This window comes from Salmo salar, chromosome 10, assembly GCF_965601325.2.
Source record: "Salmo salar chromosome 10, fSalSal1, whole genome shotgun sequence".
Classification (NCBI taxonomy): Eukaryota; Metazoa; Chordata; class Actinopteri; order Salmoniformes; family Salmonidae; genus Salmo; species Salmo salar.
Window position 1 is genome coordinate 48,278,553 of NC_138300.1, and position 20,758 is coordinate 48,299,310.

The window sequence follows — 20,758 nt, forward strand, 5'->3', positions numbered from 1 at the left end:
TTACATTTCTATTGTGCTATATGTAACGCTTCAGCGATACAGACTGAATAGAGACAATAATTGATAACTGTCTTTAATGTGTAAATGTCACAGATGCTGTCTATGAAAAGATTACACCCCCTTCCCCCCTCCCTTCCTCTACACTCACGCACACATTCACCCGCCCTCAAGATGAAACGCTTTCAAATAGCTAATTGGACAGAGAGTAAATTATAACAAAATGGCCCCGCATCAAAAGAGGAGGCTCCAGTTCAGTTCAAACACAGATCCATCCTCCTATCCTTTCTCTTCATGAATAAAGATTCACACTCAGCAGAGTAGCCGTGGCAACTGTTGTTCTAACACTCGTCGTCACTAACGATGATACATTTGAACATTAAAGATGCCTCCCAGAAGTTAAGCTTGAACATTAGATTTGGTTCACTAACTAGCTTGTATTGTTGAACTATGGAAGTGACATTTTATATTCAATTTCATGGGATATTAATTTTGGAAGAGGATTATGAATGTAATTGAACTGGAAAAATAACTCAAGCCAAAGACTATAAAGAGAATGGGTTGATTTCATGGTTTATTTAAACAACCTAACAAACCTGTTACATGGCAGCATTGCATCATGCCATGTTATATTATATGAGTTATTACATGGCAGTTAAATGATTGTCTACTCAGTCAGTGTGAAGTGGGGCAAAGCTTCCTGCCATCCAGGACCTCTATACCAGGCGGTGTCAGAGGAAGGCCCTAAAAAGTGTCAAAGACTCCAGCCACCCTAGTCATAGACCGTTCTCTCTGCTACCGCACGGCAAGTGGTACCGAAGCGCCAAGTCTAGGACCAAGAGGCTTCTAAACAGTTCCTACCCCCAAGCCATAAGACTCCTGAACACCTAATCAAATGGCTACCCAGACTATTTGCACTGCCCCCCCCCCCCCTTTTTCACACCGCTGCTACTCTCTGTTGTTATCATCTATGCATAGTCACTTTAATAACTCTACCTACATGTACATATTACCTCAACTAATCGGTGCCCCCGCACATTGACTCTGTACCGGTACCCTGTATATAGTCTCGCTATTGTTATTTTACTGCTGCTCTTTAATTACTTGTTACTTTTATTTCTTATCCGTATTTTTTTCATATGCATTGTTGGTTAGGGGCTCTAAGTAAGCATTTTACTGTAAGGTGTTGTATTCGGCGCATGTGACTAATAAAATTTTATTTGATTTTTTGATCTGAGGCCTGTTTGTCTTGTCTTACCAACTCCTATGGTTGTTGCGTGATAAAGGCCACATGAGTTGGCAAGACAGCACAACATATCTGTGATCAGCAGGCTAAGGTCTTGTCCCTGTTCCTGTGTAAGAGAAACACATCCACGATCTGATCTGAGGCCTGTTTGTCTTCTCTTGTCCTTTATCCCTGTGTAGGAGAAATGCGACCTGAAAAAGAAGAACCAGGAGCTGGAGAAATGTACGTTTGTTTTGGACTACAAGATCAAAGAACGGAAGAAACAGATTGAGCCCAGAGAGAACGACATCGAGGAGATGAAAGAGCAGACCCATGAGGTAAAACTCCCTCCTCCTGTATCAGTTCTTTAACCAGTTAATGTTGAATTCGTTAACCATCGCTGAAATGTCTCTTGAGTAGGTACAGTTGAAGTCGGAAGTTTACATACACTTAGGTTGGAGTCATTAAAACTCGTTTTTCAACCACTCCACAAATTTCTTGTTAACAAACTATAGTTTTGGCAAGTCGGTTAACCTGTTATGGCTAGGGGGCAGTATTTTCACGGCTGAATAAAAAACGTACCCGATTTAATCTGATTATTAGTCCTGCCCAGAAACTAGAATATGCATTTAATTATTAGCTTTGGATAGAAAACACTCCAAAGTTTCTAAAACTGTTTGAATGGTGTCTGTGAGTATAACAGAACTCATTTGGCAGGCCAAAACGTGAGAAGATTCTGTACAGGAAGTACCCTGTCTGACCATTTCTTGAACTTCTTTGCCATCTCTATCCATTACAAAGGACCTCTGCTCTAACGTGACACTTCCTACGGCTCACATGGTCTCTCAGAGCCCGGGAAAAAGCTGAATGACGTAATTCAAAGCCCTGGCTGAAACACACGAGCGCTTTTGCTAAGTGGTCTATCAGAGGACAAAGGGCTTAGGCTCGTGCACTGGCCGCCCCCGTCTTTGTGTTTTTCCCTCTATTTGCCGAAACACAGATTCCCGGTCGGAATATTATCGCTTTTTTTCCGAGAAAAATGGCATAAAAATTGATTTTAAACAGCGGTTGACATGCTTCGAAGTACGGTAATGAAATATTTAGAAATCTTTTGTCACGCAATGCGCCATGCGCACGACCCTTATTTACCATTCGGATAGTGTCTGGAACGCACGAACAAAACGCCGCTATTTGGATATAACGATGGATTATTTTGGACCAAACCAACATTTGTTATTGAAGTAGAAGTCCTGGGAGTGCATTCTGACGAAGAACAGGAAAGGTAATCAAACTTTTCTAATAGTAAATCTGATATTGGTGAGTGCTAAACTTGGTGGGTGTCTAAATAGCTAGCCCTGTGATGCCGGGCTATCTACTGAGAATATTGTAAAATGTGCTTTCACCGAAAAGCTATTTTAAAATCGGACATATCGAGTGCATAGAGGAGTTCTGTATCTATAATTCTTAAAATAATTGTTATGTTTTTTGTGAACGTTTATCGTGAGTAATTTAGTAAATTCACCGGAGGTTTGCGGGGGGTATGCAAGTTCTGAACATCACATGCTAATGTAAAAAAACTGTTTTTTGATATAAATATGAACTTGATTGAACAAAACATGCATGCATTGTATAACATAATGTCCTAGGGTTGTCATCTGATGAAGATCATCAAAGGTTAGTGCTGCATTTAGCTGTGGTTTTGTTTTTTGTGACATTATATGCTAGCTTGAAAAATGGGTGTCTGATTATTTCTGGCTTGGTACTCTGCTGACATAATCTAATGTTTTGCTTTCGCTGTAAAGCCTTTTTGAAATCGGACAGTGTGGTTAGATAAAGGAGAGTCTTGTCTTTAAAATGCTGTAAAATAGTCATATGTTTGAAAAATTTTAGTTTTTGTATTTTTGAGGAATTTGTAATTCGCACCACGCCTATCATTGGATATTGGAGCAGGTGTTCCGCTAGCGGAACGTCTAGATGTAAGAGGCTAAGACATCTACTTTGTGCATGACACAAGTAATTTTTCCAACAATTGTTTACAGACAGATTATTTCACTTATAATTCACTGTATCTCAATTCCAGTGGGTCAGAAGTTTACATACACTAAGTTGACTGTGCCTTTAAACAGCTTAGAAATTTCCCGAAAATTATGTCATGGATTTAGAAGCTTCTGATTGGTTAATTGACATCATTAGAGTCAATTGGAGGTGTACCTGTGGATGTATTTCAAGGCCTACCTTCAAACTCAGTGCCTCTTTGCTTGACATCATGGGAAAATCAAAAGAAATTAGCCAAGACCTCAGAAAAACAATTGTAGACCTCCACAAGTCTGGTTCATCCTTGGGAGCAATGTCCAAACGCCTGAAGGTACCACGTTCATCTGTACAAACAATAGTACGCAAGTATAAACACCATGGGACCACGCAGCCGTCATACCGCTCAGGAAGGAGATGCGTTCTGTCTCCTAGAGATGAACATACTTTGGTGTGAAAAGTGCAAATCAATCCCAGAACAACAGAAAAAGACCTTGTCAAGATGCTGGAGGAAACGGGTACAAAAGTATCTATATCCACAGTAAAACTAGTCCTATATTGTCATAACCTGAAAGGCCGCTCAGCAAGGAAGAAGCCACTGCTCCAAAACTACCATTAAAAAAGCCAGACTACGGTTTGCAAATGCACATGGGGACAAAGATTGTACTTTTTGGAGAAATGTCCTCTGGTCTGATGAAGCAGAAATAGAACTGTTTGGCCATAATGACCATTATGTTTGGCGGAAAAAGGGGGAGGCTTTTCCTACTTTAGTTCCTAGTTTTTTCATAATTTACACTTATTTAAACCGCCTGCCAACTTTTAGCCCTCTCTTCATGTAGATGGAAATGATGACTGTGTTCATATAGATAAGAGTGGATCAGGGTTTAGATGAGTGCTATAGATCAGCTGTATGAGGGAGTGTATATCGAGATCAATACTATGGGCTTCCTGTACTCTGTAGATGGAGCTGGATACCTTCCACAAGAACACTCAACAGGAACTGGACATTGCTGAGCTGAAGCTCAAACTCACCACCACCGACAAGGAGATGCACAAGGGACTGCAGAAGGTATGTAGTGTGTGAGAGGGAGAGGGATACCATTTTACTTTGCGTGCATGGCAGGTGTTTATATTTGTGTTTTTATCTTTGTCTGACTTTTATTTGTGTAACTTTGCATGACCAACCCCTCTTCCCCAGGTGAAAGATGTGGAGGCCCTGGTACGTAGGTTCAAGATGGACCTCCATAACTGTGTGGGCTTCATCCAGGAGCCTAAGAGGTTAAAGGACGGCATCAGAGACCTTTACGACCACTATGTACAGAAAAGTGACGTGGTGAGAGAGACAGGATGAAAGAGGATGACAGAGAAAGTTCATTTTTATTTTTTTAACTTTTGTATATGTACTTCACTTGCTTTGGCAATGTAAACATATGTTTCCCATGCCAATAAAGCCCCTTGAATTGAATTGACAGAGAGCAAGAGCAGCATAGATATAGGCTCACTAGAGCTCACGCTGCCTGTTTGTGCTGCTTTTATCCTCTTTCATGCAAGCTGGTAGAGTGAATTGGGTTGTAACCTTGTAACGGCTACAGTGCTGGTCTAAGAAAAGTTCTCCCTGAGCAAATATTTACCCAGAAGTTAAAGAATGCAACTGGTCATGGATAAGTAAGTTGGCTACTGTGTATTCATTGGAATCAAAGATGGCTGCTCTTCATGTCTCTCAGGTGGATATAGTTGGTGTGGACGCAGACGTCCAAAGGGAGTACGCCCGGCACAGAGAGCACCTGGAGAGGAACGTGGCGTCCCTGAAGAGGAAACTGGCCAAAGACGGCGTGGTCCACCATGCAGACAACGTCAATATCATGCAGGTGACACAAGACTTTTCATAAAGGACTGTTGGAGTGCCGCACACAATAGTCATAGAATTAGTGACCTCAACTTTATTATACACCCCAAATCTATAGGCTGTTTGTTCTGTACTATTCTGTGACTAACTGATTGGTTGATTCATTGATTGCTATAGGAGAATGCGACTCTGATCAGAGAGATCAACGACCTGAGACAGGAGTTGCGTCTGGTGCGTTCTCAGGTCCACGTCTACAAGAGTCTGATGAGAAAACAGGGCGAGAAGCAGACCAACACTCTCAAAGGTGATCTGTTTTTCTCTTATCTGGACTGATTTACAGTAAAGACAACTGATTGCAGCTTTCATTGGAAAGAGTCTGTAGGGTAACTTTTACCATGTGTGAAAACCACCTCACTTCATGGAGTTTATACTCATAGAGGTGCTTGAGGTTCTGTGTTTCATCACACTTTTTTTTTTTTCCTAGTTAGGTCACTTGAAAAATGTCTAAGTTATCCGCATCTAAAGTAACTGCTCAGTGAGCTGACTTTTTGTCTCCGCCCCCAGCGCTGCTGTCTCCCAGGGCCAACCCCAGTAACATGGTGGTCCGTCTGAACCAGAGGGGGACTGTATCGTTCAGCTGCAGCGCCTGGAGATTCACAGGCTCAGGGAGGAGATCAAGGTCCTGATGAAGATAGACCCCCCCTCCACCGCCAAGCTACCCTCCCCACCAAATCAACTCGTAACCCCCTTCAGACCCCCCTCCACTGCCAAGCTTCCCTCCCTCCAAATCAACTCGTAACCCCCTTCAGACCCCCCTCCACCGCCAAGCTACCCTCCCTCCAAATCAACTCGTAACCCCCCTCCACCGCCAAGCTACCCTCCCTCCAAATCAACTCGTAACCCCCTTCAGACCCCCCTCCACCGCCAAGCTACCCTCCCTCCAAATCAACTCGTAACCCCCTTCAGACCCCCCTCCACCGCCAAGCTACCCTCCCTCCAAATCAACCCCTAACCCCCCTCCACCGCCAAGCTACCCTCCCTCCAAATCAACTCGTAACCCCCTTCAGACCCCCTCCACCGCCAAGCTACCCTCCCCTCCAAATCAACTCGTAACCCCCTTCAGACCCCCCTCCACCGCCAAGCTACCCTCCCCACCAAATCAACTCGTAACCCCCTTCAGACCCCCCTCCACCGCCAAGCTACCCTCCCCACCAAATCAACTCGTAACCCCCTTCAGACCCCCCTCCACCACCAAGCTACCCTCCCTCCAAATCAACTTATAACCACCCAACCCCTCCATCCAAACCAATTTTAAGGGACTTGTAAATAAAAGGGGAACAATTCATATTTGAGGGTTAATTTAGCATAAATATATATTTTAAATGAGATTGGGATTTCCAAAACTGAATGGAGGGTGTTATTGCCAGGGTCAAATCAAAGCATTGTCAGACTGGAAATTATGGATTTTTTATGACAAACTATTAATTAACAAGAACAATTGACATTGTTGTGTATGCAAAACAGTCTACTCCTATAGGCTTGTCAGTAGGCTAGCATATTTGTTTTTATATTCATGCGTGTGCGTGCGTTTTTACTTACGGGACCTGTTTGTCAACGGGTAGGATATTCCTTATTATCACCATAATGGGAAGTGACAAACGGTAAGCCTATCATTCTCTAGACTTTAAAAAGTACTGGGAAAATCTATTTAGTCTGTTTGCTCGGTGCTATCCCAACGGCGCACACCCCCTTCATGAGAAGTGTTTATAATTTAAGGCTGGCGCGCGGGCTTTCCCCATGGGACGCCAGCGAAAGGTCGCGCGCTGCTCTGTAGCCTACGGATGCGCTTTCCCCTCCCAACCGGCGTCGCCTCTGCGTGCGGTGACCACACCTGCAACCGGGAAAGTCCGATAGACCTGCGCACGGTTCAGTGAGCGAGAGGCACACACAATCACCATCGGAGGCTCCACATCGGAGAAAGGAAGTCAGTCTAGCCAGAATTATGTTGATTATTGAGACTATACTGTTTCAAACCGTCCTTTCACGCACCAAACGCGCGGCATATGGTTTGGATTTGGAAATACCTCCCGGCGCAGGAACGGAGATTTGTGGAGTCGTTCCGTTTCGGGGATGAATAGCGACAGGGAATGTGCCAGCACCACGCACAGGTAAACAGCATATAGACAGAATACAAATGCTAGATAGTGCATGGATCACACGCTTGATTTGATGAAGCCGAGCCACCTGAAGGTGACTAGGCTATATAACTTTCTTGACATTGTTCCACCTTTTATAGGTCTGTTCTAGGCTAGCTACTTATTTGAATTATCAAGCAAGATATTTGAGCTGAATATAAATAGCCTAGTTTACTGTCATAACGTGTCATGATCTGTCCTCATGACAGGTCATCATATGCCAGTATCATATAGCATTATGACAGTGTTACGTATGAAAGCCATAGGTAATGTGTGTTTGTTGTAACCATGTCACCATACTGTTGAGACAATCATCCCATAGAGCCAGGATAGGCTACATAGGAGAGTTTAGCTCACTGCAGTTGCCACATTGAATACAAATAGCCCTTTGTATTTTCTTAAAGACTTGAAGAATTTTTTCTGATAGATATCTCCCATGAAAGGACAGTGAAGCTCATAATTTTAGAATTTGTGAACATTTAGTAGTGGGAAATTGGTCACTTACTTGGTCCACCCCCTCATAAAGGTATTAATTTCCAGAAGTTTAATCATGGTTATTAGCTGTTTGACTGAAGTTTTAATTCATATTTTCGAGCCTGACTTGACCCTTGACCATAAGAGACATTAAACATTGCATAAAAAAACAGTAATGTATTCAAAAACATACTCCTGACTATTCTTACATCCATGATGCAAATAACACAATTATAGTTTCATCCATATTCAGACACATTTTTGTGAAACTGTAAAGACTGAAATAGCTGAATAAATATGAACCTTTTATTGCCAGACAGAATGGGTGTAACAGGTTTTGTGGAGGACTGAACTGTCCAGTTTTATTTATTCAGGCCAACCAGGATTTCCTATACTGTAACTAGTTCCTGCCAACATCACACCTTTACTTTTGGACACAAGTCTTTGTGTTGGCCGCAATCTCTAAACACTGCTGTAGCTATTTACACTTGTATATACCATACAAAACAAAGGTCACTGATGTTGTGAAAAATCCATCTAGCATATTGTTGTGTAACAGTAAATAACTACCTAGGAGTGAGTGACCTGTCCATTGTAGTTCTCTGCTATCTCATGATCAACATGCATAACATAGTCTCACCAAGAAACTAAAAGGCAGGTGAGGGAAGGAGTGAGTGTGTGTGAGTAAGCGCATGCATGTGTGTGTCAGCGGCGGCTGGTGAGGGGAGGATGGCTCATAATAATGCCAGGAAACCATGTATTTGATGTATTTGAGAGAGAGCAAGAGGGAGGGTGAGAGAGAGAGAGAGAGTGTGGAACCCAGCCCTGTGAGGATCAGGTTCTATCTGGAACCCAGCCCTGTGAGGATCAGGTTCTATCTGGAACCCAGCCCTGTGAGGATCAGGTTCTATCTGGAACCCAGCCCTGTGAGGATCAGGTTCTATCTGGAACCCAGCCCTGTGAGGATCAGGTTCTATCTGGAACCCAGCCCTGTGAGGATCAGGTTCTATCTGGAACCCAGCCCTGTGAAGATCAGGTTCTAACTGGAACCCAGCCCTGTGAGGATCAGGTTCTATCTGGAACCCAGGCTCCTGTTTCCCACAGAGCAGGGATGTTTGAATATGTTGAAGGCCGCCTCCGAACCCATACAAAAAAAATTATAATAATAAAAAATGGCGAACAACAAAAAGTAAACATGTTTATTGTCGTCAGCAGAATGGAGCGAGGCAAGGGGGACGCGAGCGCATGTTAATTGGTGATTTGATTAGGGTTTTAATATTGGAGCTGTGCTCGGTGCAGGCAGGCAGGCTCAGGCTGGCCACTACAGAGAGGAGAGTGTATATCCGAGGGGGCAGCTATAGGAGAAACTATCAGCAAAACCACATCAAGGACAGGAAACAGTATGCATTCAAGGGAGGAAAATACTGTATGCAAATGAAAAGTCAAGTGCAAAAAAATGTCAGACTCGGTTTAGATTACGTTGTGTTGGTGTTCTGTTTCTTTTTTCAATTCTGTTCTTATCTATTCTATTCTTCTTTCCATCCAGTTTGACTGATGCAGGCAAGCTACTGTAGAGCCAGGTGTCTGAGGTCTCTGCAGGGAGTCATTGCAAGCTGAGAGGGGTAGTGACATCACCGTCAACATCACTAGGTCCTGCTGAAGAGAGATTGAAAACAACACCAGGACCAGGACCAGGGGGGAGAACAGGGAGAGGTGGGGGGAGACCAGCGGGGGAGGCACAAGTGTTTCCTTGTGCTGTTAGGTGTATTAGTATTTGCTATCAAGCACACAGTCCACAATTAAAATAGCATTAAGCCCAACTGAGTTGGTGAGTCTGCCAATTGTCCCCTCACAGTGCCTGGCCACAGAGAGGGTCCCGAGGCCCCTCACTGGCTGGACTGTGACAGGAACATAGACACTGCCTGAATAATGAACCATTCAGAACCTCTCTCTCTCCACACGCCTCCATCCAGCCCTGCCTAGCCTCATCCCCAGACGCCTGCCTGCCTCCAGCCCCTAGCAGCACCAGCCTCCCGGTCCTCATGGAGCTTGGCACTGATGCCCAGTGCAAAAACAGATGGTGCCAACCCTGACCCCTCTCGTCACCCGTGGAGACCACCCATTGACAGGAACAGGAAGAGGAGGCACTGTTGCCACGGCAACTCCTGGCCACACATCCTCTCCAAGGGCCTCAGGTAAACACATTCACACAACAGGACCTCGGCGAGGACCCCGTTTGTGTCATAGTCAGCTAACTCATTGCCTGTGAGGCTTCAACACAATCAGATTTTTTTCTGTAGGCGTCCCATTCCATGCCTGCTTGGACTGTATGAGAATGTGCTGATGGACCAGGACCAGTGCAGGAACGTGACATCAGTTTACTGAAAGCCAATGAAACTCCATCCTGTCGGGGACTGCTCCTCTTTCCCTGCTGGCTGGCCTGGGCTCTCAGGCCTGGATTAATTATTAATGAATCCCTCAGTACTGCTGGTAGCTCTAAAGGTAGCTCTAAAGGCCTCTTTAAACACCTGCTGATTGGAGGGAGTGGTGTGTCGGTTCAAAACCTGCAGAGAGGAAGTAGGGACAAGCAGTTTCAGCCGTTTGACTGCAGATCAAAGCAAAGCCTCTGCAACTGTCTGGCTCCCTTGGCTCTCATCTCCTGTCAGAAGTAAAACAACTACCATTTTCTTTCTTTTTTTACTGGATATTATGTTCTTATGTGAACCCATTAATACTTGATCTACAGACTGATTATAATGGCACATTCCTATTTTAAAAGAACAGAACTTCAACATAAAATGAGACACAAATGACTTGGTGGGATGAATTCAGCAGGGCCAAATAACATAGGGAATACAGTGTCCATAAAGCATAGCTCCTCTGTCGAGTCGACCAACAGATCGACCTTCAGACTAAAAAACTCTGAACCAAAAAGAGGTCTTACTGATTCTCAAGGTTTACGATTATCTGTGGGATTTCATCATCATTATCACAGAGAAAATTTGCATAACTGAAATATGCTGCTCTGCACATAACCGTCATCAACCTTGCTAGGTGCTGCAGACGTTTGGGGGAAGTCATTGTCTGCCTCTGTGCCTGTCTGCTAAATACAGAAGAGACAGACTAGAGAATAGCTCACACAGAGGAGCAGATGATGAAGGTATTTATGATGAGGCCTCTGTAATCTGTGTGATGTGAAGGAGAGGTCCTATCAGCTCTGATAAGAGAGCAGGCAGAAAGCCTCTAAACTAGACAGGAGAATGAGGAGAGAGAGAGAGGGCGTGTGCGTTAGGGCTGAGCGATTAGTGCTTTTTGAGGTCGGTTCGGTTGTGGTTCGGTTTAAAACAATCACCTTTTTCAATTTTGGTTTCGATAAATACAAAATATTAGTTAAAAAAATATAATAATTATGAAATATGAGCTTGAAATAATTTTAGAGCTTTTGAATTGAAATTCCAAAGCCAAATATTGAGAACATTCAATTGTCTCTAACACAGAATAAAGCAATGAATGAGCCCCATGATGTGACTGCCAATTACTGCTTAGCACTTATTAACAATAATGAATTCACATTAATTTACTATTACTACTTTTTTATTTAATGATTTCATTATTTCATTTCTTAAAGTCGTCATCTCATCTCTGCTCAGGCAGTAGCAGCCAGACAGCCATCTAGCATTATCCCTGTGCTCCCCAACAAGCCAAGCTCCTCGGCCTTAGCTAGCGAAAAGGGCAGCCCCTGATCATTGGGTTGCCACAGCTGCCCATGCTGCAGAGCTGTCTGCTACAACTGTCAATCGGTTAGTAAAGCTATACGTCCCAAACTGTCTATCTCTGTTGTTGCTGTGTTGTACATTCCTCTCTCATACGGTCCGTGTGCAGCTCCAGGAAGAATAGGCTAAATAGATTCTGGTCATTGTAGTTAACAGGGTTGGGGAGTAGTGAACTACATGTAGTTCAATTAGTAATTTTGCAGTAGCTTGGTGGTGGTTGAGCTAAATTCAAAATCTTGGTAGTGTTTTGAGTAGTTAAATGTTTTGCGGTGTAGCTAACTACTGAAACTACACACTACTTTTTTTGCAAAAATAAATATGGGTGAAGTAAGCAAGAATTTCTTTTCATTTTTGGCATCAGACCTGCCTAATTTTAACTTGAAATATAGTTGTTTAATAGCTAAATTGCACATTCCGTTAGTTTTTATTGCATTGGTACTATTTTCACAAGCATGTGGTGAATTTGATACATTTTCTGTACAAAACGCCAAATGAGTCACAGTTGTAACTTTGTGCATTCATTGTGTTTGTAGACATCTTTCACCACACAACCATTGATCCCAAATATAAGGTTACTGTGAAATATAATGAGTATATAACAACAAGGCGAGATTCAGATGCAGACAAAGGAGGCAGATGGTTCGAGTTTCTGATATTTATTTAACAACAAGAGAAAGGCAAGAGGCAGGTCGAGGACAGGCAAGAGTTCATAACCAGGTCCAAACGGTACAGGGCGGCAGGCAGAATGGTCAGGCAGGCAGGCTCGAGGTCAGGGACAGGCAGAATGGTCAGGCAGGCTCAGTGTCAGGGGCAGGCAGAATGGTCAGGCAGGCTCAGTGTCAGGGGCAGGCAGAGTGGTCAGGCAGGCAGGCAGGCTCAGTGTCAGGGGCAGGCAGAATGGTCAGGCAGGCAGGCTCAGTGTCAGGGGCAGGCAGAATGGTCAGGCAGGCAGGCTCAGTGTCAGGGCAGGCAGAATGGTCAGGCAGGCAGGCTCAGTGTCAGGGGCAGGCAGAATCGTCAGGCAGGCAGGCTCAGTGTCAGGGGCAGGCAGAATGGTCAGGCAGGCAGGCTCAGTGTCAGGGGCAGGCAGAATGGTCAGGCAGGCAGGCTCAGTGTCAGGGGCAGGCAGAATGGTCAGGCAGGCAGGCTCAGTGTCAGGGGCAGGCAGAATGGTCAGGCAGTGTCAGGGGCAGGCAGAATGGGAGGGCAGAAGGGTCAGGCAGGCTTAGGGGCAGGTAGAATGGTCAGGCAGGCTCAGGGGCAGGCAGAATGGTCAGACAGGCAGAATGGTCAGACAGGCAGAATGGTCAGGCAGGCTCAGGGGCAGGCAGAATGGTCAGGCAGGCTCAGTGTCGGGCAGGCAGAATGGTCAGGCAGGCTCAGTGTCGGGCAGGCAGAATGGTCAGGCAGGCTCAGTGTCGGGCAGGCAGAATGGTCAGGCAGGCTCAGTGTCAGGGGCAGGCAGAATGGTCAGGCAGGCGGGCTCAGGGGCAGGCAGAGTGGTCAGGCAGGCAGGCTCAGTGTCAGGGCAGGCAAATGGTCAGGTAGGCAGGCTCGAGGTCAGGTAGGCAGGCAGAATGGTCAGGCAGGCTCAGTGTCAGGGGCAGGCAGAATGGTCAGGCAGGCTCAGTGTCAGGGGCAGGCAGAATGGTCAGGCAGGCTCAGTGTCAGGGGTCAGGCATGCTCGAGGTCAGGGGCAGGCAGAGTGGTCAGGCAGGCAGGCTCAGTGTCAGGGGCAGGCAGAATGGTCAGGCAGGTGGGCTCAGTGGAAGGGGCAGGCAGATTGGTCTGGCAGGCAGGGTCAGGGCAGGCAAATGGTCAGGTAGGCAGGCTCGAGGTCAGGGGCAGGCAGAATGGTCAGGCAGGCTCAGTGTCAGGGGCAGGCAGAATGGTCTGGCAGGCTCAGTGTCAGGGGCAGGCAGAATGGTCAGGCAGGCAGGCTCAGTGTCAGGGGCAGGCAGAATGGTCAGGCAGGCAGGCTCAGTGTCAGGGGCAGGCAGAGTGGTCAGGCAGGCTCAGTGTCAGGGGCAGGCAGAGTAGGCAGGCAGGCTCAGTGTCAGGGGCAGGCAGAGTAGGCAGGCAGGCTCCGTGTCAGGGGCAGGCAAATGGTCAGGTAGGCAGGCTCGAGGTCAGGGGCAGGCAGAATGGTCAGGCAGGCAGAGTGGTCAGGCAGGCTCAGGGGCAGGCAGAGAGGTCAGGCAGGCTCAGTGTCAGGGGCAGGCAGAGTGGTCAGGCGGGCAGGCAGAGTGGTCAGGCAGGCTCAGTGTCAGGGGCAGGCAGAGTAGGCAGGCAGGCTCAGTGTCAGGGGCAGGCAGAGTAGGCAGGCAGGCTCCGTGTCAGGGGCAGGCAAATGGTCAGGTAGGCGGGCTCGAGGTCAGGGGCAGGCAGAATGGTCAGGCAGGCAGAGTGGTCAGGCAGGCTCAGGGGCAGGCAGAGAGGTCAGGCATGCTCAGTGTCAGGGGCAGGCAGAGTGGTCAGGCAGGCAGGCTCAGTGTCAGGGGCAGGCAGAGTGGTCAGGCAGGCAGGCAGGCAGAATGGTCAGGCAGGCTCATTGTCAGGGGCAGGCAGAATGGTCAGGCAGGCTCGGTGTCAGGGGCAGGCAGAATGGTCAGGCAGGCTCAGGGGCAGGCAGAGTGGTCAGGCAGGCTCGAGGTCAGGGGCAGGCAGAGTGGTCAGGCAGGCGGGCTCAGTGTCAGGGCAGTCAAAAGGTCAGAACCGGGAGGACTAGAAAAACAGGAGTTTGGAAAAACGCTGGTTGACTTGGAAAGACAAGACAAGACTAACTGGCAACAGACAAACAGAGAATACAGGTATAAATACACTGAGGGTAATGGGGAAGATGGAGGGGGGTGGAGACAATCACAGGACAGGTGAAACAGACCAGGGTGTGACAGTACATTGGTTTTATCACCAAAACATAGGGATAAGGATCTCGTCTCATTTTAGCTGTTTTAACAACCAGTTAATCCAATAGCAAAACATGCTAAAATGCATGTTTCAAAATTGCCCTTTTGAAGTGCTGAAAGTGATATGCTACAGTACTGTAATTTACAGTACATTACACTGTTTTGGGCTATACACTTGCGCTACCCATCAATGTACTGAATCACATTTCCATTATTTTTATCATCGGTGTGATCATTGAATACATCTTTAACAATCATTGATGCAATTTTTTTTTTATTTATATACACAGTGCATTCAGAAAGTATGCAGACCCCTTGACCTTTTCTAATTTTGTTATGTTACAGCCCTATTCTAAAATTGATTAAATAGTTTTTTCCCCTCATCAATCTACACGCAATACCCCATAATGACATTTTTTTTGAAATATCACATTTACATAAGTATTCAGACCCTTTACTCTGTACTTTGTTGAAGCACCTTTGGTATCAAGCCACGTACAAGGTTGTCCTGGAAGAAAACTTGCTTCCTTCTGCTCTGACAATGTTCCCCAACTCTGAGGATTGGTTTTTCCAGCAGGACAATGCTCCATGCCACACAGCCAGGTCAATCAAGGTGTGGATGGAGGACCACCAGATCAAGACCCTGTCATGGCCAGCCCAATCTCCAGACCTGAACCCCATTGAAAACCTCTGGAATGTGATCAAGAGGAAGATGGATGGTCACAAGCCATTTAACAAAGCAGAGCTGCTTGAATTTCTGCGCCAGGAGTGGCATAAAGTCACCCAACATCAATGTGAAAGACTGGTGGAGAGCATGCCAAGACGCATGAAGGCTGTGATTGAAAATCGGGGTTATTCCACCAAATATTGATTTCTGAACTCTTCCTAAGTTAAAACATTAGTATTGTGTTGTTTAAAAAATATAAACTTATTTTCTTTGCATTATTTGAGGTCTGACAACACTGCATATTTTTTGTTATTTTAACCAGTTGTCATTTTCTGCAAATTAATGCTCTAAATGACAACATTTTTATTTGGAATTTGGGCGAAATGTTGTCAGTAGTTTATATAAAACAATTTTCATTTTACCCAAACACATACCTATAAATAGTAAAACCAGAGAAACTGATCATTTTGCAGTGGTCTCTTAATTTTCTCCAGAGCTGTATATACTACATGACCAAAATTATGTGGACACCTACTCGTCGAATGTCTCATTCCAAAATGATGGACATTAATATGGAGTTGGTCCACATTTTGCTGCTATAACAGCCTCCACTCTTCTCTGAAGGCTTTCCACTAGATGTTGGAACATTGCTGCGGGGACTTGCTTCCGTTCAGCCATGATAGCGTTAGTGAGGTTGGGTACTGATGTTGGGCGATTTAGGCCTGGCTCGCAGTCGGAGTTCCAATTCATCCCAAAGGCATTTGATGGGGTTGAGGTCAGAGCTCTGTGCAGGCCAGTCAAGTTATTACACACTGATCTCGACAAACCATTTCTGTATGGACCTCGCTTTGTGCACAGGGTCATTGTCATGCTGAAACAGGAAAGGGCCTTCCCCAAACTGTTGCACAAAGTTGGAAGCACAGAATCATCTAGAATGTCATTGTATGCTGTAGCGTTAAGATTTCCCTTCACTGGAACTAAGGGGCCTAGCCCAAACCATGAAAACCAGCCCCAGACCATTATTCCTCCTCCACCAAACTTTACAGCATTGGGGCAGGTATCGTTCTCCTGGCATCCACCAAACCCAGATTCATCCGTCGGACTGCCAGATGGTGAAGCAGAGTCCAATGGCGGCAAGCTTTACACCACTCCAGCCGATGCTTGGCATTGCACATGGTGATCTTAGGCTTGTGTGCAGCTGCTCAGCCATGGAAATCCATTTCATGAAGCTTCCGACTAAAAGTTATTGTGTTAACGTTGTTTCCAGAGGCAGTTTGGAACTCGGTAGTGAGTGTTGCAACCGAGGACAAATTATTTTTACACGCTGCTCGCTTCAGCACCCGCCGGTCTTGTTCTGTGAGCTTGTGTGGCCTACCACTTCGCTCCTGAGCTGTTGTTGCTCCTAGAAGTTTCCACTTCACTGCCAGTGTTTGTCTATGGAGATAGCATGGCTGTGTGCTCGATTTTTATACACCTGTCAGGAACGGGTGTGGCTGAAATAGCTGAATCCACTAATTTGAAGGGGTGTCCACATACTTTTAGCCATGTAGTGTAGTTTGGATGTAGTGAACTGCTTTTTCAAAGTAACTCTAGTTAAGTGAACTATATTTTTCTTAAGGGTAGCTTAATGTCTTTCAGTGTGAAGTAATTGGTAGCTTGGCAAACTATATTTTCAGAGTAGCTTCCCCAACACCGGTAGGTAATTACCACGTTTTCTGCATTGAACTAGGTTGAATATTTGCCTATTGAAAACTCCCTACAGCATCCCACAGTTCGTTCTTGATTTGATGTCTCTCGTGCTTGACAGGATTTCTCACTAGAGAAATGGCACGTTGAGCTCACAAGAAAACCAAACTAAATGGACTCGGTGTGGATTACGTTGGGGAATTCAAGTAATTGAACCAACGTCAATCAAATAGTTGTTTAATAATCAGAAAATGTTTTTGTTAATGCTCAGCACTAGTGTGTGTGTGTGTGTGTGTGTGTGTGTGTGTGTGTGTGTGTGTGTGTGTGTGTGTGTGTGTGTGTAAGAGAAAAGAATGTGTGTTTTGGTATGAGAGAGAAAAGCCAATTATATATGTGTGTGTGTGTTTGTATTGTTTTCATCCAGCTCATATGTCACCTCAATTACTGCCTTCTATTCCTGTTATACCTGTCAGTGGCATCAGGTCCAAACCTGCTGGGATTTAATTAGTGACTCAACAACACACACACACACTGTACTGCCCCCCCCCACACACACACTGTACACCTCGTATACACATCCACCTCATAATTATGAACTGAAACGGTGTGGAGAAGCGGGAGTCCAATAAACACAATGCACTCTGTTATTTAGTATCCCTTCACTTCACACCTAATGTGAACACCTTCTGACTCAGCTGTACTGTGTGTCATATCTCAGTGTGATGATCCCTGTGTGTTGATGATGAGGACTCAGCTCAACCTGCTGCTTGGAGGCTCAGACAGACTAGTAGTGTTCTGTTTGTGTCAGCAGACTAGACCAGGTCTGTTAGAGGACAGTTGTAATTCCTGTCAGAGAGCTGCTGCTGCTCTGTGCTCACCTCGCTCAGTGCCTCGGCTCGCGCTGTTGACTTTGATAGTAAAGGGGCTGTCAGACTTTTAAAGACAAGCTGTCTGTGCCCTGACCTTGAGAGTCGCTGGGACTACAGGGACAGCCCATTGATAAAAGGAGTTATACTTGAGCCCTGTTGTGAGGGGGGGCTGTAGTCAGCGTTGCGCTGCCATCTTATAAATATCACCTCGCAGGGGAATAAACAGGAGGTGGCACACAACACAGAGGAAGAGAGCTGGGTGGCTAAACTAGCCTACGGGGTGGCTAAACTAGCCTACGGTAGCCTACGGGGTGGCTAAACTAGCTTACGGGGTGGCTAAACTAGCCTACGGTAGCCTACGGGGTGGCTAAACTAGCCTACGGGGTGGCTAAACTAGCCTACGGCCTACGGGGTGGCTAAACTAGCCTACGGGGTGCTGATCTACATACAGGAGTACACCATAAACACAAGAAGACAAACACAGAAACACACTTCTATTTCTCGTTATTTGTCTCTGTCTCACACACACACACACACACACACACACACACACACACATCTAAGAAGGGAGAGGGGTTTTCAGGTTGCATATTCAGCATTATGTTTTCAGTCAGTCCAAACACCTCTCTCTGCAGGATACCTCTGTGATATGGCAGGATCTCTAATGTCTAGAGCCCTACTTTAAAGATGGCATATTCAGCAACGTGTGTGTGTGCGTGTGTCTGTGTGTGTGTGCGTGCGTGTGTCTGTGTGTGTGTCTGCGTGCGTGTGTGCGTGCATGTCAGCAGATGGCTCTAATGTCCCTTGTCTCTCCTCTCCCCAGGTATCCATCAGGCTGCGTTTGGTCCCTGAGCTCTGAGGGTTCAGTGGCAGGGCATCCTCTCAGAGTGCAGTGGACTACCTGAGCGACCCTGTGATCCACCAAGAGGACCAGTGATCCACCAAGAGGACCTGTAATCAAGTGAGAAGGAACTGTGGTCCGGTGAGGTGTCCAGTGATCCATCTGCTGTGATCCACTGAAGACTCTATTGAGATCCACTCAAGATTTCCAGAGAAAAAGAACGGTGTTCTACTGAGAGTTCCAGTGATCCAGCTTGTGTCCTGGTAGAGTTCTCTGGTGAGCGTGTCCGTCAGGCTGGGAGGATCAGGATGCCAGAGCTGGAGGACTTCCCTCAGTCGCGGGGTGGCCAGCCGGCCGGTCCCGACCCTGCTCAGATCCAGCGCAGTGTTCTGGATGAACAGGTGGAGCTGTGGTGGTTCCGGGACCCAGCCAAGTCTCTGCTGTGCTACTGTGTGGCGGTCCTCCTCATCCTGGGCTGCGGCCTGGGTGGCGTGCTCCTCCTCTCCACCACCACCAGTTTCTCCAGTGACTGGCGCATGGGAGCGGGCATGGCCCTGTGTCTCTTAGCCCTGGCCGTCCTCCTCAAACAGCTCCTGAGCTCGGCTGTGCAGGACATGAACTGTGTGCGGAGTCGCAGGCGAATCGATATCCTGAAGAGCGGAGGGCTGTCGGATCTGTTAGTGGTTCTCATCACGGGGCTGTGTCTGGTGGTCTGTGGGGCTGTGCTGCTGAAGCTGGCTTTGGAGCACCACATGCCCCAGCCGGGCGTGGCCCTGAACGATATGTACATCTCTGGGGTGGTGTTGTTAGCTGGAGGGGGGGCAGCGGTAGTGGGGGTAGGGGTGTATACAGGGGTGGTGATGCTGCTGGAGAGGACCAGGCCGGGCCAGAGGTTTAGGGACAGGGCTGTGGGGCTGTTCACTATCTCTGGACGACACATGGACCAGGGTAGGAGGGAGACCACCTCTAGCCTGGCTAACCTCATCTGACCTGACCACCAGAGACATGGGATGGGACAGGTAGCCCAGACAGGAGATGACTGCGACACTCATATGGCCCAGATCTGATCTGTGGGAGGGTTGGCGCTTATTGGCCATTTCTGGTTTGAGGTATGTGGCTTTGTAGTTTCTGGGCCACGTTTGTTCTGAATGTGGGCCACATCCACCTTGCTGTCAGGGAGGGACCAATGGACATCACATTTGAAAATGGCATTTGAGCATAATGGCCATCTTGGAAAGCCACTATATGTTCAATGAGTTGTTGATGACCACAGCACCCCTGTGGTTCTTAAAACAATGGAATTTTGCAGGATCGTGAAATACAGAGCTGTGGAATACAGAGCTGTGTCAATACATTGTATTTTTATGCTTCAAGCATGGGCCATTTTATGAGCCCAGCAGAGCACCATTCTATGACGTGGAATGAAGAGAATACCTGTGACACTGCACAGACACCGGACACTGAACACAGTGCAGAGATAATGATTCATAACGTGTCCAATGTACAAAGCAGCAGGTGAAAAGGCTGCTGTAAGGAAGAATCATATCATAGAATAATGTACCCAGCATCTCCAAACTTAATCAAAGTGATAAAGTGATCAATGACACATTGTCACCTTTTCATGTCACAGGTTTACAGCAGTGTTGGGTGGTCAAAGGCCTCCATAAGCAAGCTGTGTCATCATTCACTTTGCTTTGCAACGCTTACCAGGAATCTGAGGAGAACGTCCTGCGTTGTTGCCATGGTTAAAGGGTACAATGTGGTTTCATTAAACAAAGTGTCTATGTGCTTGGATGCTGTTCTTGGATTTAAGTTGCTGTGTGTTTGTGTGTTTTTTGTGTGTGTGTGTGTGTCTGGCCCTCGCACCTCCTTATCAGGCAGTGCATGTGAGCGGCCTGTTGCTCATAGACAATAGGGGTCACTGAGGCGGCCATTGTTGTTGTACTGATGGTTGGGCACTGGGACAATGGACAGGCTGTGGATCGTAAAAGGGCTGGCATCGCCCAGTACGGCTCACCCTTACCACCCTCTCACACACACACACCATCGGCAGTGACTGTGCAATGAGCCAGTACAGCGTGCAATCCCTAATTGACAAGGGACTGTTCTTGGTCTCTGCTGTGCACTGCTATGCAGGACATGCCTTCTAGGTGGTGCCAGGTATGTTTGTGTACGTATGATAGAGAGACGACAGCCACAAACAGTGATGAGAGAGAAGCCAGACAGTGAGAGAGAAAGAGAGAGAAAG

At 46.5% G+C, this 20,758-nt stretch overlaps 1 protein-coding gene and 1 pseudogene across 2 annotated transcripts in view; both read left to right on the forward strand.

Moving 5' to 3' along the window:
- The window catches only part of LOC106560511 (cilia- and flagella-associated protein 57-like), a 44,962-nt pseudogene extending 27,518 nt beyond the window's left edge, over positions 1-17,444 (forward strand). The window contains exons 15-22 of the transcript XR_014378954.1: positions 1,423-1,560; positions 4,215-4,322; positions 4,452-4,586; positions 4,978-5,121; positions 5,277-5,403; positions 5,664-7,267; positions 9,315-9,963; positions 10,069-17,444. The product of XR_014378954.1 is annotated as a cilia- and flagella-associated protein 57-like (transcript). The remainder of the gene's footprint in view (positions 1-1,422; positions 1,561-4,214; positions 4,323-4,451; positions 4,587-4,977; positions 5,122-5,276; positions 5,404-5,663; positions 7,268-9,314; positions 9,964-10,068) is intronic.
- LOC106560520 (transmembrane protein 125) lies at positions 9,837-20,322 on the forward strand. The gene is made up of 2 exons (XM_082957038.1): positions 9,837-9,963; positions 18,493-20,322. The coding sequence occupies exon 2, from the start codon at positions 18,819-18,821 to the stop codon at positions 19,497-19,499; it is 681 nt and encodes a 226-aa protein (XP_082813164.1). The 5' UTR covers positions 9,837-9,963; positions 18,493-18,818; the 3' UTR covers positions 19,500-20,322.
- Positions 20,323-20,758: the final 436 nt, after the last annotated feature.

Bases quoted from the DNA above. Each gene is read 5' to 3' on its own strand.
- LOC106560520 (XM_082957038.1), top strand. From the start codon at position 18,819: ATGCCAGAGCTGGAGGACTTCCCTCAGTCGCGGGGTGGCCAGCCGGCC.